The 18,364-nt window shown below is 45.1% G+C and overlaps 1 protein-coding gene across 6 annotated transcripts in view; it reads right to left on the minus strand.

Annotated features, from left to right (window-relative positions):
• Nucleotides 1–18,364, minus strand: part of SLC18B1 (solute carrier family 18 member B1) — an 80,085-nt gene that overhangs the window by 20,485 nt on the left and 41,236 nt on the right. For all 6 annotated transcript variants that reach the window (XM_078786438.1, XM_068130257.2, XM_078786441.1 and 3 more), the window contains exons 3-6: nt 16,561–16,656; nt 14,152–14,225; nt 13,391–13,538; nt 4,936–5,092 (exon numbers count right to left, since the gene is read on the minus strand). In XM_078786438.1, coding sequence (XP_078642564.1) covers nt 4,936–5,092; nt 13,391–13,538; nt 14,152–14,225; nt 16,561–16,656 — 475 coding nt within the window. The remainder of the gene's footprint in view (nt 1–4,935; nt 5,093–13,390; nt 13,539–14,151; nt 14,226–16,560; nt 16,657–18,364) is intronic.

An 18,364-nucleotide genomic window follows, 5' to 3' on the forward strand; every position in this document is an offset into this window, starting at 1 on the left:
TCGCCGTTCGCTTTGGCGTTGCGAATGGACCAAAACATTTCATGGACCAAACCATTTCATGTAAATAGAGGGGGGGATATAATTTTAGATATAGATATAGTACGGGCATGCCCTAGTATATGGAAATTCATATATGGAATATGGCTAAAATTATATATGGAAATTCATATATATATGAAGAGTAGAGTTCAGATGCAAAAACAGATACATCAATTTTTTCAATTTTTGACAAATGAACATTTTTTCATATGCTTTCTTCATATAATATATCAATTCCAAAAAGGGTGGTCCTAAATTGATGCAAGCAAACTAACACAAGGCCAGAATTTTCCAAATCTAAATTTAAGAAAAACATTACAATTTGATACTTTAATTGTTAAAAAAAAACATTTGTATCCAGAATCGAGGCTCGTGTAAGAGCCAACACATTGAACATGAAAACATGCAATGAAGGGAGCGGGAGACAAGAGGGGGTGAGAGAGGGAAGCACACAAGCACAACAGTAGAGAACAGGGACGTCGGTAGATCTGTGGAAGGGGGAGGGCTGGGGAGGAGGGAGGGGTACACGGTATCTTACTATAATTCACCAAATGTCAGTCCGTCTGTCTGTCCGTCCGTCCGCCCATTCGTTTGAAGGTACCGCAAAAACGGCTGAACCGATCGCAACAATATTTTGGGTGGGTAATCCTGGGACCCCCTGGAGTAAAATAGGCTATATTGTTTTTCCAATTTCAGCTTTGGCCTCCAGCATTTTCAGGTTTGGACTCCCGCACAACGTTATTTTCCCGGATGCCGCACAAACGGCTGCACCGATCGCTGGACGGCTGCACCGATCGGACTCGGTGACCTCGGACAAAGACCTTTTATAAGGACATGGGTTGAATCCCTGCTTGAGAGAATGCCAACCCCCTCCCCGCCATCACGGTTGTCTCTCCAACTCACAATCCCACAAGATATGCGGAAAGGACGACCCAAAACCAATTATCTTCTTTTTATTCGCATGTATAAACATCATTAAAAGTAAATAATGACCTCGGCCAAAGTTCAAACGATGTGAGTTTAATCTCTACATGAGAGAATTCCACATAGCTATATTGGGTGGTGTATAAGCTAACAGATCGCTGTCTCCATCGATCTTGCCAAGGCAGTAACACCCATCAGCTCAAAATCCTTTTAACTGTTGACTTGATAGTTTTTACAATGAAGGAAACACGACAGAGCGATTGTGAATGTGACAGCTCTGAGGCGTCTTTAACTTCACATCAAATTATTCATTACATTCATTTATTTAATGATCATTACGCTCATTCTTACGCTCATTAAACATTCATTAAACATTAACCGTTCATTAAACGATTACAAAAAGAATAAATAGCACCACAAAGCGGGCGTAATCCCTCAGCCCATGCATGGTGGAAACCAATTTGAAGATGGCTGCCGTGGCGGCCATATTGAAAATCGCAGCGCGCCCATTTTCGAAAGGAACCTTCCACTACTCAACCCCAACACACACTGTTCTCCCCTATGGGCCGGTGCTCCTGCCTCACACCTAGCTCGGCTTCACGCTGTTGAAACCAAAGCTTTCAGAATTATTGGAATCTCCCGCGATGAAGCTATCTCTGAGGGCCTTTCACTCACTCACCGCAGGCAGGTAGGTGGTCTTTCTGTCTTCTACCGACTCCTCTCCGGCCTTGCACCCCCAGCTCTCTCTGTGCTCTGTCCCCCAAATATTCCTACAGGTCGCACAAGATCTGCCAGCAACCCTCTGATGGTTAAACTGCCGAAATCTCGGCTCTCTGCTCACCTTCACTCTTTCATTCCTCTTTTCTCCCGCCTCTGGAACAAACTCCCTCACTCCCTTCAATCCCACTCCTCCCTCCAGGTCTTTAAAACAGCTGTTCACCACCATCTCTTATCTTCCCCCATCCAAAACCTTGATCTTTTCTACCCCCGCTAATTCACCCCAGATCCACCTTGTTTGAAATTCCAACTTCTTTCCTGGAAGTCCTGGCAGTGTCCATATGTTTTATACCTCTCCCACCGCTCCCTTCGCATGCCCCCCCCCCCCCCCCCCAAAGCCCTCGCCCTCTCTCAGATCTCTCGATGTCTCCATGTCTCTCGGTCCCTGCTCTCAAATGTTGTGTTTGTGTCCTTCCCCCTCTCTCCCCATCTTGTCTACCGCTCCCGATGTTATATGTTTTATGTGTCGGTTTGTCTTTCTGTGTGATTAATGTTCGCTCTTTCACGAGCCTCGATCTTGTATACAAAAAAAAAAAAAAAAAAAAAAAAAAAAAAAAACTGCAAAAATGGATTTAATCGGACAAGCCGTTCTGCTTGAAATTGATGGAAACCAATTTCAAGATAGCTGCCGTGGCGGCCATATTGAAAATCGCAGCATGCCCATTTTCTAAAGACACCTTCCTCTACTCAACCCCAACATACTGCAAACATGGATTTAATCTGACAAGCCGTTCTGCTCGAAATTGACGGAAACCAAAAGTTGACGGACGCCCGGATGGCTGCAGTGGCGGCCATATTGAAAATCGCAGCGTGCCCATTTTCGAAAGGAACCTTTCTCTACTCAACCCCAACACACACTGCAAAAAATGGATTTAATTGGACAAGCCGTTCTCCTTGAAATTGACGGAAACCAAAAGTTGACGGACGCCCAGACGACAATACCCCTTAGCCCAATTTCTGCTGAGGGGTGAAAAAGCAAAACATTACGAAATTACGTTCACACCGTCACATCAAACACTACCGTGAACACAAACATTGTCACAAACGTTACGTTGCGTAATTCAAACCATGAACACATCGAATATTCCAGAGCCCATTGCCCAAATTTGAAACACGATGGAATAATATTTACCGATATGAACAGTGATGTGGCTTTTATTGAAATTCTACAAATACTGTTTAGATTTTGATGATTTGCGTGTGATATGATTTAACGGATGTTTATATAAATCGTTTAAAATAAAAAAGCCTTCAATTTCTGATATCTTGCCTTTTCATTTGGGCCTCACAATTGAAGCCCCGCCCATGGGGCGGGTACCTTTGCTAGTAAAGCAAATGAACACTTTGAGGAATTTCAGGAAAGAAGTTGGGGATTGAAGGAGGTGGATTTGGGGCGTTTTAACGGGGGTAGAAAAGATCAAGGTTTTGGATGGGGGAAGATAAGAGATGGCGGTGAACAGCTGTTTTAAAGACCTGGAGGGAGGAGAGGGATTGAAGAGAGTGAAGGTGAGCGGAAAGTCTTGATTTTGGCAGTTTCACCAGAAGAGGTTTGCTGGCATATCTTGTGCATCCTGCAGGAATTCTTGGGGGGCAGAGCACAGACAGAGCTAGGGGAGCAAGGCCAGAGAGGAGTCAGTAGAAGACAAAGACCACCAACCTGCCTGCGGTGAGAGAGAGAGAGAAAGGCCCTCGGAGTTAGCTTCATCGCGGGAGATTCCAATGATTCTGAAAGCTTTGGTTTCAACCACGTGAAGCCGAGCTAGGTGTGAGGCAGGAGCACCAGCCCAGAGGGGAGAGCAGTATTCCATTGAGCTGCGGATGAAAGCTTTGTATGTGGTGAGGAGCTCAGAAGTGCACAGAAAGGACTGCATGACGGAGGATGCCCAGACGGCGACTGGTTTTGGAGGCCAGCTTGGAAATGTGGTTTGTTTTGCATCAAAAACAGATACATCCACAGCCTGATTTTTTGCAAAAGCAGACAAATCCATAGTAAACTTTCTTTCGTATGAGGGCTTCACAGAATCACTAGAAATTTTATTGTACTCATTAATGCAATATGAAAGTGTTAATCTGAATATAAAAAAAAACGTTTCTAAGACAGGGACCAGCAGGGATGTGATGGAAGCCAGCAGGCCGATGACATGGCTGGCAGGTTTATTATATGGCTGGCAAGTGGAGGCCGGCAAGAAGGCAAGACAGCCGGCTTCCCCCTAGTCTATCCTCATCTAATCTATCTAATTTCTCACCTTCTCTGGGTCCCTCTAAGCTACATTAACCCCTTGTTCTACTCGACGAATGCAGAAGTTTTATTCATTCGAACGACTAATGCACAATATTCATTTTGGAAAGTTAATTTTGGTGAGGCGAAGGCCTGGGAGGGAGAGGGGGAGTAGAGGGAGGAAGGGGAAGGGTTGGAGGAGGGTGGGTGGAGTAGGGGCGCAAAGCTGAAGGTTTACCGAGAGCGCCAATTATCCTTGCACCTGCCCTAGGGTTAGTCAAATTGGTCTATTGACCCGTACCTCGAACGACCATGCAAGGTTTTCATGAACAAAAGCTTTATTACCATAGAGCGAGAGGGCAGAAACTTGGTAACTGAATAAATCTCTGATGTTCTTAAGGAACAGCCTAGATCTACTGTATTCTACATAGTCCTGAAAGGATAATAACATAACCCTTCCTGCATGGAAAGGGTGTACTAGTTGCTTGAAACCAGACACAGCTGTCCGTCACTCATAATTATTGATATTGAACCAAATCGTTAAGACCCTCGGAGATGAATTGTATAATACCTTTATATGTGTGTATATATATATATATATATATATATATATATATATATATATATATATAAATATATATATATATATATGTATATATATATATATATGTATATATATATATATATGTATATATATATAATATTTTACCATGATATGGAACTGATATGGAAATTAATGTATTTGACCATGATATGAAACAGCCGATTGGATCATGACCAAATCAGACTTTGACCCAGGGGAGAGGCGCACACACTGGCTTAATGTTTTCAAAAAAACGAGATCCATCACATCCGCCAGCAAATACGAGCTGACAGCCAGCTTAATGTTCCCTCAGAAAGATGGTGTATTCATAGATGTAACACTTGGCCCGAACAAATTCACAAAAATAACAGTAGAAATCGAATGCTAAACACACCTTGAGGAGGTAACAGTATCATGTTTAAAGGAACCATGATCAGCAAGAAGCTTCCTAAGACGAAGAAGGGCATTGCGTATCCCCATGCACTATAGAGAAATCCACCCAATGGTGGACCCAGGAGTAAACCGAGACCAGTGAAGATTTCCAGCGTGCCCTGAAAAGGATGCACAAACCAATATATACATATTACATGCACACTTGGCATTAGGTAAACACAGATGGGAAATACTGGCATAGCCTATCTAAAATTGCACCAAGTACACCGGCGCCACCGAATGTGTAACAAACAGGATCGAGCAGACCAACAGAGGCAGACAAAGTTACATCCATGACCAATGAACTTTCTCAGGCCCTTTTTCCTAAGCAAGACACCGAACCTGGTTGTATTACATCCACCATCGAAGGGAGATGGAGGTTGTGTTTTCACCCATGTCTGTTTGTTCGGACGAACATTGAAAATTGTCAGTCTGTCTCGTTTGTTTGTTTGTTTGTCTGTGAGTGCGCTAAGTCACGAACGCTTTCAGATATCTTCGCCAATCTTAAGCAGAGGATTCCGAAGGAAAGAAGTGAGCCTGTCAATGTTATTTGACTACATAAATACATACATATATATATATATATATATATATATATATATATATATATATATATATATATATATATATATATATATATATATATATATATATATATATATTAAAGATCGAAGTCCTGAAGCTACGTCCGCGTCTGATTTAATCTCCCGATTATTTATTCAATGCAAATGAGACGCCCTGCTCGTACTGTGGAGTTTCTACTATTTCTCACAGTTCTATATATATATATATATATATATATATATATATATATATATATATATCTATATATCTATATATATATATAAATATAGTTGCGGTTCTGAGAATGTACATATTGATTAATAAAGGTTAAAGGTTTGCCCCCATAGTTAGTCCATATGCAACACGTAGGCCACCTTAGAACATTAGTTATGTCATAGTATATGTGTAGAATAAGGCCATTCCCAATAGTGATACCTGCGTTGTGTAAAATAAATAAGAGTAGGTCCCGTTCATTTTGCGGCCCACCCTCCAAATCTACCTCGTTGGGCAGCATCCAGTCCGCGCCCCATTTTGGCTATTGCCCCTCGCATTAGGATGCTCAAACCAGCCAAATGCCATGAGGTAGGCCTGGAAAGGGGGAGGAGCGCGAGGTCTGGGTGTGGCCACGTCAAGCAGACGTCAAGGGCGGAGCTGGTAAGAGCCAGCAACCAACCAGGGCTCGGGCGACATGGCCCGATAGGGCATGGTAAAGGCATGGTGATATAAGCGCATGTACAAAGCCCTCGCAAGGACTATTGGGAGAGGCGCTTTTGTCTAAAGGACTCGTTGAGGATTGCCTGTGTAAAGAACTCGCTGGGGAACTTTGACTGTGAAAGGTCTCGTTGAGAATTGGCTTTGAAGGACTATTGGAAGTGGCGCATTGCAGAGGACTTGTGGGAGAGGCGCTTCGCCATTGACTGCATTGGGAGCGCAAATAGCGCCGGTACTTCTATTACGTACGCGGCTGAGCCACGAAGTGACCGCCTAGCCCAGCTTACCGTTTCCCCCCCCCCCTGTAATTGTCCGGTCCGCGTCAACGACACGCGAGGAACGCCGCCGTTTGCTCAACCCTCTTCGTCCTACCATCTTCTCCGCGGGGCGAGTCGGGGACCAGAGCGAGCTGTGGACGCCATTCCTTGGACCATCGCCCTGACCATCTACATCCCCATGTGAGTGTATGAGAGTGTGACCGAGTGTGAAACGGGCCCGTGTCCAGGGATAAGTAAGACTGTACTAAGGCTGCACTGTGTGTTCTTCTTCTTTACTGTACATAGTGTAATAAACCAATCTGTTCTTCCATTTCCTCTTGATTCGACTGTTTTAGTGATTTCTCCATTGGGTAAACGTGGCACGATTTGGAACCGCTTAGAATCGGGTCTAGTCATTGTTAACGGCTCGGATCACGGATTGCTACCGCTCGGCATTTCCATCTGTATCCGTGATTCGGGCGGGAGTTATTTCCTTGCTTACTGGGCGGCGTTAGTAATTAGGTAATAAGAATTCGGCTTACAACCCTATTTAACGCCGTCCAGAAGGAACGTCATAGCTCTGGATCGCGTCGGCTAGTCAAAGACAAGGGGACTAGCCCCCTCTTGGTAAAAGGGGAAAGGCCGACGAGGAGATCCGCAACAATATATATATATATATATATGTGTATATATATATATATATGTGTATATATATATATACATATGTGTATATATATATATACATATGTGTATATATATATACATATGTGTATATATATATATATATATATATATGTGTATATATATATATATATATATATATGTGTATATATATATATGTGTATATATATATATGTGTATATATATATATATATATATATATGTATATATATATATATATATGTATATATATATATATATATATATATATATATATATATATATATATATATATATATATATATATATATATATATATATATATATATATATATATATATATATATATACATACTAGCAGCTCGCCTCACCAAGCGTCGTTACTGAGGTACGGGCTTATTTTAGCTGAGGATAATGACTGTACCCGAGTTGCTGTGTTGTCATGATTTACACCAATCATAATACAAACAATTATTTTGCACAAATGTATTTGTTGTTTGTGATATCACATTTTATCGGCAATTTAGGTTGAAGATTTAGGTTGAATGTTTATGTTCAAGAAAGAACCCCTCAGCACAATCAGCACATACATAGGGGAGGGGTAGGTGCAGACTAGAAGTTTGGGACGATTACACCTCACCACCACGTAATTCAAAACACCTCACCACTAAGTAATTAAAAACACCTCACCACCAAGTAATTTAAAACACCTCACCACCAAGTAATTTAAAACACCTCACAGCCATACAACACATAATAAAAACACCTCACCACCAAGTAATTTAAAACACGTCACAGCCACGAAATTAAAAACACCTCACCACCACGTCATTTAAAAACACCTCACCACCAAGTAATTCAAAACACCTCACCACCACGTAATTCAAAACACCTCACCACCACGAAATTAAAAACATCTCACCACCACGTCATTTAAAAACACCTCACCACCAAGTAATTCAAAACACCTCACCACCACGTAATTCAAAACACCTCACCACCACGTCATTTAAAACACCTCACCACCACATAATTCAAAATACCTCACCACCACGTGATTCAAAACCACCACAACGTTATTAAAACCACTTCACAACCACGGAAACAAAAGTTTGAGGGAGTAGTTCAGTGACAACACAGACACTGCCCAGATGTGTACATATATAGATAAATGACTGTACCCAAGTTGCCGTTTTGTCATGGTTTAAACCAATCATAATTCAAACAATTATTTTGCACAAATGTATTTGTAATATACGTGATATCACATTTTATAAACAATTGAAGTTAAAAAAAAAAATTCCCCAAAACAATTCCAATAAATAAATAAATAAAAATTGGAAATTTTTTCAAAAACAATACCCCTAGGACATACCGACGGGAGATATGTGGATACAAGATAGATATATATATATATATATATATATATATATATATATATATATATATATATATATGCCAAAGGTCAAGGTGACAGTGACAATTTTCTTTATACCTGTTAGGCTACTGCTGGAGGGGGCAGGCGTGAGGGTGGGTGCAGAAATGGTGGGGGCATGAAGCTTTGAGGGGGTGCCATGAGGGGGGGGGGCAAGCAGAAATAGGGGACATTAATTAGAGGCATGCTGATTCCAAATTCCGAAATTGGAGAAACGGAAATGAAGATAATGAGATGGCAGGTAAGAATTTTTGATGAAGGCATGGAAAAAATTGGTGCTGTATGTGCAGGAGGGGGGTTGGTGGACCAAGAACCTAGCTGACAAACTTTTGGAAAATAATATTTGTGAAGAAGATAAAGATAAATAGATCTTGGCGAAGAATAACATGTGGAGTCCTCCCGACGGAGATATAAGGGAAATGGAGCATTTTAAAATGCTTCTGCAGGAGGAACCATTAATACAACACAACAACAACAGGCATTTTAAGGCCATTTTCCCTGCAAGAGCGGGAGTTAGCCTTGCGAGTTAGCCGATGACAATCTTCCTCAACACATGACCAAACCATCTCAACCTGTTCCTCTTCACAGCATCAATCACAGGCTCTATTCCCATCATCTGTCTTCCTCTCTCTCAACGATACTCCGCACATCCATCGAACCATTCGCATTTCCACCCTTTCCAGCCTTCGTTGCTGCTCTACGTTCATTACCCATGTCTCGCTCCCATAAATCATAACACTTCTCACACATGCAGCATACACCTTTCCCTTCAGCTTCAACGACACTCCCCTCCTCATCAGCACGCCACTCAGTTCCCGAAACTTCTTCCATGCACATCTCACTCTAGCAACCGTTGCCGAGTCTGATCCACTTTCTCCATTCAGCATGTCTCCTAGGTAGCAAAATGTTTTCACACCTTCCAGCTTCACGCTGTCTCCAAGATCCAACTCAACATTTCCTCCATCTGCAGCTCCCTCTGTGCACACCTTACACTTGAATGTAGCTGCCACACTGGTAAATGACCCTCTCAAACCACTACATTTTTGAGGAACCCACTCAGCGCACATTGTACATTGATGGAGTTCACTCCGACACCTTTCCTGCACACAGCACACGGCCACTTCCCAGTTCTTTCCACCTCACCACATGCCATCGTTTAAACCAAAACCGAGAGCAGTCTGGGAAATTCCTGAAATCCAGAAGAATCGGAGATTAACAAACAATCCAAGGGAGCACAGCAAAGGAGCCGGGAGGTGTACAAGCAATTTGTTAGAACGGAAGGAGAGGCCGCCTTTTTATTTTCTTTAAATATACGTTTTTGTTTTTGAAGGTTAGGTGAAATCGAATCTGAGAAAGAAGGATAAACTTGAAGGGGTATGGTGAATAAAAATTGGAAAGGTAAAAAGAATCGGCTGGAGAGGATGGGAGGGGCGGGACACCACGTGGACGTGGGTGGGGGAGGGGAGACCACGAGGAGAGAAGGAAAAAAAATGTTTTTTTTGTATTGAAGATATCAAACAAAGGGGAAGAGGTGAGGGGGAAGTAGAGGGTGGAAAAAAAAAAGGTAATGCAGAGAAAGAACGAACGTGAATTAACAAAAGAGCGTACTAGGTGACTGGGCAGGCCTCGAGGCTAACCAGGCTCCAATAACACGCATGACCAAACTGACTGACTCATACACAAATTAGCACGAAATGCAAAACGCGATCAAACCAGAAACACAGTAAACGCATACACAGCAAAATAAAATACTCAACTTCAACCTAACTTTGATCGACGTGGACGAGCTCTGATGACACAACCTCGCCCGGAGAACCGGAAGAGGAGTTAATCTTTTACTGACGTAAAATGTGTGTTTCCCAATCACAGTGTTGAAGCGCGGTGCCACGCGCGCTTGCTTGCACAACAAGAAGGAAGCGGACAACGCGGTGAGTTTAAGAGTCTTTATTAAAAGAACTCACTGTAGCACTGGCGCGCTCCGGGCTGCGCGCCCGGTGTATATCCCGTGGCCACGCCTACCCCTCGGGCGTGGCCGTAGCCCACTTGGTGCGTGGAATGATGCCCTCACGCCAGTGAGCTTTCGTGTCCGCCACACGTGCCCCCCCAGAATTCCCGCGCACCTGGAGGGCCAGTTTGCGGGGCATCGGGGTTTCGTCGCCCAACAACGACAGCATATGGTCCATGCGGACCGACGGTCGTGTGTCACCGAGCTCGGGGAGGTCCAGGAGGCGGTCGGCCCGTGCGTCCACCGTGAGGCCGAACGTGGCGAGGAGGAGACGCTTGATCGCCTCGTACCTGCCGTCGGCCGGTGGGTTCCTCAGGACCGACACGACGCGGCCGGCCGTGCCGGGCCCGAGGGAAGCGACCACGTGGCAGTACCTGGTCTCGTCCACCGTGATGCCTCGAAGTCGGAACTGGGCTTCTGCCTGCAGGAACCAGACTTCGGCTTGCGTCTCCCAGAACTCGGGGAGTTTCATTTGGACCGCGTTGTTTGCCATTGCGATGGCGTATTCGGGTGGTCAGCGACGGCTGACCAGAACGTCGGAGGGTCACCAAATGAAGCGCGGTGCTACGCGCGCTTGCTTGCACAACAAGAAGGAAGCGGACAACGCGGTGAGTTTAAGAGTCTTTATTAAAAGAGCTCACTGTAGCACTGGCGCGCTCCGGGCTGCGCGCCCGGTGTATATCCCGCGGCCACGCCTACCCCTCCGGCGTGGCCGCCACCCACTTGGTGCGTGGAATGATGCCCTCACGCCAGTGAGCTTTCGTGTCCGCCACAGTGTCATCTTTTTAGAGTGCTTTAAACGCGAATTTTCCAATTTTTACCGCAGGTTGTGACCACAGTGCAAGCATTCTTGTTGGTGTGCAATGATCAATTCCGTTTGTGAATTTGTTTGTTTGTGGAGCAATTTTATTGCATTAGAATGTACTATTTTGCAGCCATTTCTGTTTTGAGTACGTTTGAATATTTCTGTTCGGTTGACTAAAACCATTACCACTACTACGACTGCTTACTACTATGACGACTACAACTACGACAACTACAACTACTCCTCCTGCCTCATCCTCACATCCCCAATGATTGACGGTTCTCAAATTCTGCTCTGCTACTCTGTGTCTTCGTTATTCTAGCCCTTCATACCTTTAGCAACCTCCCATATATCTGAGAGACTGCTAACACCAGTCAAAAGGAGGCAAAACGAAAGGTGCAAAAATACATCTCCACTACAGGCCAGTAAGCTTACTACAAATTATAAAGCAAAGTCATCGAATCCATCATCATTGTTGGCAGTCTTTCCATTTTTCAAACAATGTGACATCTTACCAAATGTTTTGTTTCCATTCACTTCACTTTAGTCGTTTAGATATGCCAATGCTTCTCTTCCAACCACACGCATAAAATCTCAAGTAAGTCAGACGTGAGGGCAGTCTCACCCACCCACAACCAACCTGGTTAAACAACCCAAAACAAGCTTAATGTGCACTCCAATAACACACCACTTCAGCACAACCAAATCAACCCACAGCACAACCAAACTGGCCCACATCACCCCTAGCACAACCAAACCAGCCCATGCCACCCCAGAAAACCAAACCAGCCCATATCACCTTAGCACAACCAAATCAACCCACAGCACAATCAAACAAGCCCACGCCACCCCAACACCACCAAACCTGCCCATGCCAACCCAACAAAACCAAACTGTCAAATGCCACACCAACACACCAAAACCGGCCCACGACACTGCAGCACAATCCAAGCTGGCACACACTACCCAAGAAAACCAAAGCAGCATACGCCACCCCAGCACAACAAAACTGGCCCACGTCGCCTCCAGAAAACCAAACCGGCCCATGCTGCCTTGACGCCGCCCACAACGAAACCGGCCCACACTACCCCAGCATAACCAACCAAACTGGCCCACGTCACCTCCAGAAAACCAAACCGGCCCATGCTACTCCAGCACAACGAAACCGGCCCACACTACCCCAGCATAACCAACCAAACTGGCCCACGTCACCTCCAGAAAACCAAACCGGCCCATGCTACTCCACCACGACGAAACCGGCCCACACAACCCCAGCATAACCAACCAAACTGGCCCACGTCACCTCCAGAAAACCAAACCGGCCCATGCTACTCCAGCACAACGAAACCGGCCCACACTACCCCAGCATAACCAACCAAACTGGCCCACATCACCTCCAGAAAACCAAACCGGCCCATGCTACTCCAGCACAACGAAACCGGCCCACACTACCCCAGCATAACCAACCAAACTGGCCCACGCCATGCCAGCACAACCAAACCAGGCTACCAATACGCCCATGCCACCACAGCACAACCAAGCCACTCCAGACCAACCACACTAGTCAACGTCACCCAGCACGACAAAACCAGTCCAGACCATCTCAGCATAACCAAACCACCCTAGGACACCACAGCACAACTAAACCATCCTACTCAAACACAGCACAACCAAACCAACAGGCTTGGTGTACTCCAGTAACCTCCCTCGCTCACCCCACCTGGTTAAACTCCTAAAAACAAGCTTAATGTTCACTCCCACTCACCGAAAGCCTTACTTCGATTTTACCCCACTGTTCCCTCCAGGATTTCAACTTGACAGTCCAATTCCATCTCATAAATCTTTCAATCAGCTCAAAATAAATACACAATCAATACCAAAATGTATATGAACATTTTCTAAAATCACAATTTCAACTGTATGCTCTCAAGATGTCACAATAGGCTGTTATTAATAGTAACCAAATCAAAGTGCTCTCACCATTAGAGTTGCGATGTTGTCAGGAAAGGTTTGAGCAACGATTGCAAAGGATGCCGTCGATGAGAAACCATAACCGATGGCATCAAAAGCACGTACCACGAAGCACAAGGTTATGTACGTTGGTCCAGATGGAGCTTTGTCTAGCAGACTGCACACAACCCCCCCCCCCCCAAAATGTATATATTTAAAATAAAATAAAAATTAATTTTAAACCATTACAAATATAGAAATACCTCTCACTACTACCCATCCTGTTTCAAACTTCCTATTTTAAAATGATCACCAAGACAAAACATAAAATACATCATTGTACATTGTTGAAGAATCAACAGAATTGTACTAATTTAACCCTAAAGTATTTAAAATGAAAAGCAGATCAGAGTTGAACTTCAATTCAGTTTAATATACAAGTGTATTTTTTTTTTTTTTTTTTTGTATACTGAATCGAGGCTCGTGAAAGAGCTAACATTTATTTCACAAACAAATCAACCAGACAAACAAAATATACAAAAAGAGGGAGCGGAAGACAAGATGGGGAGAGAAGGGGAAGCACACAACCACAACATTTGAGAGCAGAGAGAAGTGTGGGAGGGAGAGGGCTTGGGGGCAGGAGGCGTGGGAAGGGGGGGTGTCGGGGGGGGGGGGGGGGGAGAGGTATAAAACACTTCCTGTGGGATAAAACACTTCTTCCTGTGGAGAGGTATTGCAGTAAAGAGACTTCCTGTGGAAGAGATGCCACACTTAAAAACCCAAAAACTTACCCAAAGAGCACGGTGCAAACGCCAGAAATGAATATGCCAGAAACAAACATGAATTTTGCACCAATCTGCACAATCTGCAAGAAAAACAAACAGGGAGAGCAAGATATATCTGGTTAAATATAATGATTTGAAAGAACAAAACAAACAAAAAAAAAACAAACAAAAGAAAAACAGCATTTAAAACAACACCCCAAGAATGAAAAACACCATCCTTCAACTCTCTTTAAAGAATCTGAAACTTTAATTATATTTCACTCAAAAAAAAATCATGAAAAGGCGGTTCACACATTAAATATTTATCTACTCTAAATGGATGAAGTGTCTGTGTGTGTGTGTGTGTGTGTGTGTGTGTGTGTGTGTGTGTGTGTGTGTGTGTGTGTGTGTGTGTGTGTGTGTGTGTGTGTGTGTGTGTGTGATACGTTTTGTGTCTATTCATTACGTACATCTATAAATTAATTACCTTCTATTGAAATGTACCATTTAACTCCTTTGACTGCTGAGACCCCAAGATCCTTAAGACCCCAAAGACCCAAAAGTCCCAGAAGACCCAAAAGTCCCTGAGGACCCAAAAGACCCAGAATACCCAAAAGGCCCAAAAGTCCCTGAGGACCCAAAAGATCCAGATGACCCAAAAGTCCACTGGTCACTGTTGCTTAAAATTAGAGAAAACATTGGTTGACCGTCTGAAACAAGACCGCCTGGACAACCCTCCCATCTACTTTCTGAACAATCCTCTGGAAGAAGTTCTGTCACTCAAGCTTTTGGGTCTCACAATCTGCCATGATCTTTCTTGGGAAAACCACATTTCAAATCTGGCCTCCAAAGCCAGTCGCCGACTGGGCATCCTCCGTCGTGCGAAGTCCTTCCTCGGCACACCTGAGCTCCTTACCACATACAAGGCTTTCATCCACAGCTCAATGGAATACTGTTCTCCCCTATGGGCCGGTGCTCCTGCCTCACACCTAGCTCGGCTTCACGCTGTTGAAACCAAAGCTTTCAGAATCATTGGAATGTCCCGTGATGAAGCTAACTCCGAGGGCCTTTCACTCACTCACCGCAGACAGGTAGGTGGTCTTTCTGTCTTCTACCGACTCCTCTCCGGCCTTGCTCCCCCAGCTCTCCCTGTGCTTTGTCCCCCAAATATTCCTACAGGTCGCACAAGATCTGCCAGCAACCCTCTGATGGTTAAACTGCCGAAATCTCGGCTCTCTGCTCACCTTCACTCTTTCATTCCTCTTTTCTCCCGCCTCTGGAACAAACTCCCACACTCCCTTCAATCCCACTCCTCCCTCCAGGTCTTTAAAACAGCTGTTCACCACCATCTCTTATCTTTCCCCATCCAAAACCTTGATCTTTTCTACCCCCACTAATTCACCCCAGATCCACCTTGTTTGAAATTCCAACTTCTTTCCTGGAAGTCCCGGCAGTGTCCATATGTTTTATACCTCTCCCACCCCCCCCCCTTCCCATGCCTCCCCCCCCACCCCCAAAGCCCTCTCCCTCCCACAGATCTCTCGATGTCCCTGCTCTCAGATGTTGTGTTTGTGTTCCTCCCCCTCTCGCCCCATCTTGCCTACCGCTCCCCATGTTATATGTGTTATGTGTCGGTTTGTCTTTCTGTGCGATTAATGTTCGCTCTTTCACGAGCCTCGATCTTGTATACAAAAAAAGAAAAAGAAAAAAAAAGCGAGCACTGCGAATTACGTTCTTCACAGTCCTCTCGCGTGCGCTCTCCCCTTGCGAGTTCTCTCGTGCCAATCAGTCCTCCTCGTTCTCCCTCGTCCCCTCTCTTGCTCTCTCTCGTGCTCTCTGCCGTGGTCCTTGTAACAAGTGCTCTCCCAAGTCCTTCGTGCAGTGACTTTTATAGGCGTGCCCCGCGAACCTTCTAGCACTCACCAGACGCGCCTTACCACGCCCTGGCACGCCATGCCGTTAGAGTCCTGGTTGGCTGGTGGCCCTTACCGTCATCGCCTCTGACGCGCTGCCTTGCCGCCGCCCACCCCGACCCCGCGCTCCTCCCTCTTAGGCCTACCTCGTGTTACTCGACTAGTGAGCGAGCAAAGGGCAGCAAATGCTGCGGGTAGCCAAAGCATAACAAACTGAGTGGGTCAGCCAAATGGGGCGCGGGATCAATTATGCCCATGGAGGTGGAACTTGGAGGGTGGATGCAAAATGAAGGGACCTAAACTCATGTCTTTACACAACGCAGGTATCACTAGGGGAAATGGCCTATACTTACACATACCATGACGTAACTAATACTACAAGGTGGCCTACGTGTTGCTCGTGGACTAACTATGGGGGGCAACCCTTTAACCTTTAATGATCAATGTGTGCCAATCTCAAAACCTAGCAATATATATATATGTACACATACACACACACAATCACAATGCTGTGCAGACTTACATATTGCCCAGCAATGGGTGAAACGATCAACGTAGTCAGGGAAAAAATCCCAAAGATCAAACCAATAATCGTATTATTCGCTCCTTTCTGAATAGCCTGCAAACAAAATTGAACATTATAAAGATAACAAAAAGGAAAAACTATAACATGCTCATCTGTGATGCTACCATCATGTTTTGATGCTACTATAATGGGGCTTTTCTTCGTCCCATGAACAATCATTAAATATAAACTTTTATATCAAGGAGACGATCTGAATCATAGCAGCAAATGTAAAAATAGTAAAAAATAACTGGAGGAGACTCATGCCTCATGACAGAGGATAAGGGGAGAGGAAGGGTGAGGGGAAAGAGAAGATTATGCTGATACTGGTCCTCATTTAAAGAATATATATTCATGAAACATGATGGACGTTTCCATTTCACATTTGGATAAAGATAGATTATGAATTGCACCCCAGATTCTAAAAATTTGGCACTTGGACAGGAAGCTCTGAACTGCATTCCAACCACACCTAACACCTACAACATCATGCCAGAACGTCTCGTCCAACCACCCACGTCCAACCACCAAGCTCCCTACCACACTCCACCAGCTCCTCAGAGTGTGGGTCCCCCAATATTTGAGGTCGATGTTCTAATATTTCCAAACTCCCCCCTTCAAGTTGCTGGTGCTCCAAACATTGGAAGTTCAACAGAAACGTTTCCTCACAGGATGTTTCCCTGGATTTCTACAACCATTGCATCCTCCCTTCTGAACCTCGCAATGACAAACTTTTCACCCAATCTCTCGTTCCACTTCTGCCCTTATTAGCTCTTCTAATCACTTTCTTGTGAAGGCTCATATCTCTCTGGCGATTGTAAATCAGCCACCTTAATGAATCAGCAGAACATGGCTGTGTGCACAGGCCAATTAGCAGTGACGCATGCATATTGTTGCGGTTTTGTAAATAAAGGCAACCCCACCATAGTTAGTTACACCACAACATGTAGCCACGCTTAGTTAGTTATTTCTTATTAAATGTGAAGTATAGTCTCCTTCCCAGTGTTAGTATGCGTTGAGGCAGGCAGGGTAATGGTAGGCCTCATTGCAGCCTGAAGTGCCGTGTCATGGGCCTAGGCCAGGCCTTGCAGGCCCGAAGGAGGAGCTGGAGGGCATGGCCGGGTGAGCAGCGAACAGCCAATGGGAGCTAGAGGGGGCCAATAAGTTGCAGCCAATGGGAGCTGAAGGGAGTGGCCGAGGGTGACCAATAAGGGGCTGTCACGACACGTGACCCCAGGCGGCCAAGGGAGGCCCGTGGAACGTTCGAGTGGGGGGGGGGGGGGGGGGGGGAGGGGGGGGTCAGGGGGCTATAAAACCCGGCCCGGACCCCCGCTCTCTCTCTCTTGCAGGCACTCTGAACTCGCTATGCCCCGACTCTTTCTGCCTGGACTCCGTGCATATAGACGCTTTCTCTGCCACGCGCGCTCTGCCTCGCTGACCTCGATACGCTCCACGGATTCCTGCTACGTGCACATCCGTGATCAATGCCCCTGCCGCAAACATCTCCGGCTGTGGTGTCCCGGGTTGGAGCGATCCTTGGGGGTATCCACCCAATGAGCCTGTCCAGGCAAACTGCACTAAGCGGCCGCGCTTTGTGCGCATTCCCCTCTTCCTCCCCTTCCCCGAACGAATCTGAGGGCCCTTGTCTGGGCACGTAGGTAAGGCCGTTAAGATTATTCACTGTGTCATTTTCCTGTGAATACTGTACATTGTAATAAATCCTGTGGTTTGTTTCCAACCTGGCCGTCATCATCCTTTCAAC

The sequence above is a fragment of the Myxine glutinosa genome, chromosome 11, assembly GCF_964187855.1.
Source record: "Myxine glutinosa chromosome 11, kmMyxGlut1.1, whole genome shotgun sequence".
In the NCBI taxonomy this organism is placed as follows: domain Eukaryota; kingdom Metazoa; phylum Chordata; class Myxini; order Myxiniformes; family Myxinidae; genus Myxine; species Myxine glutinosa.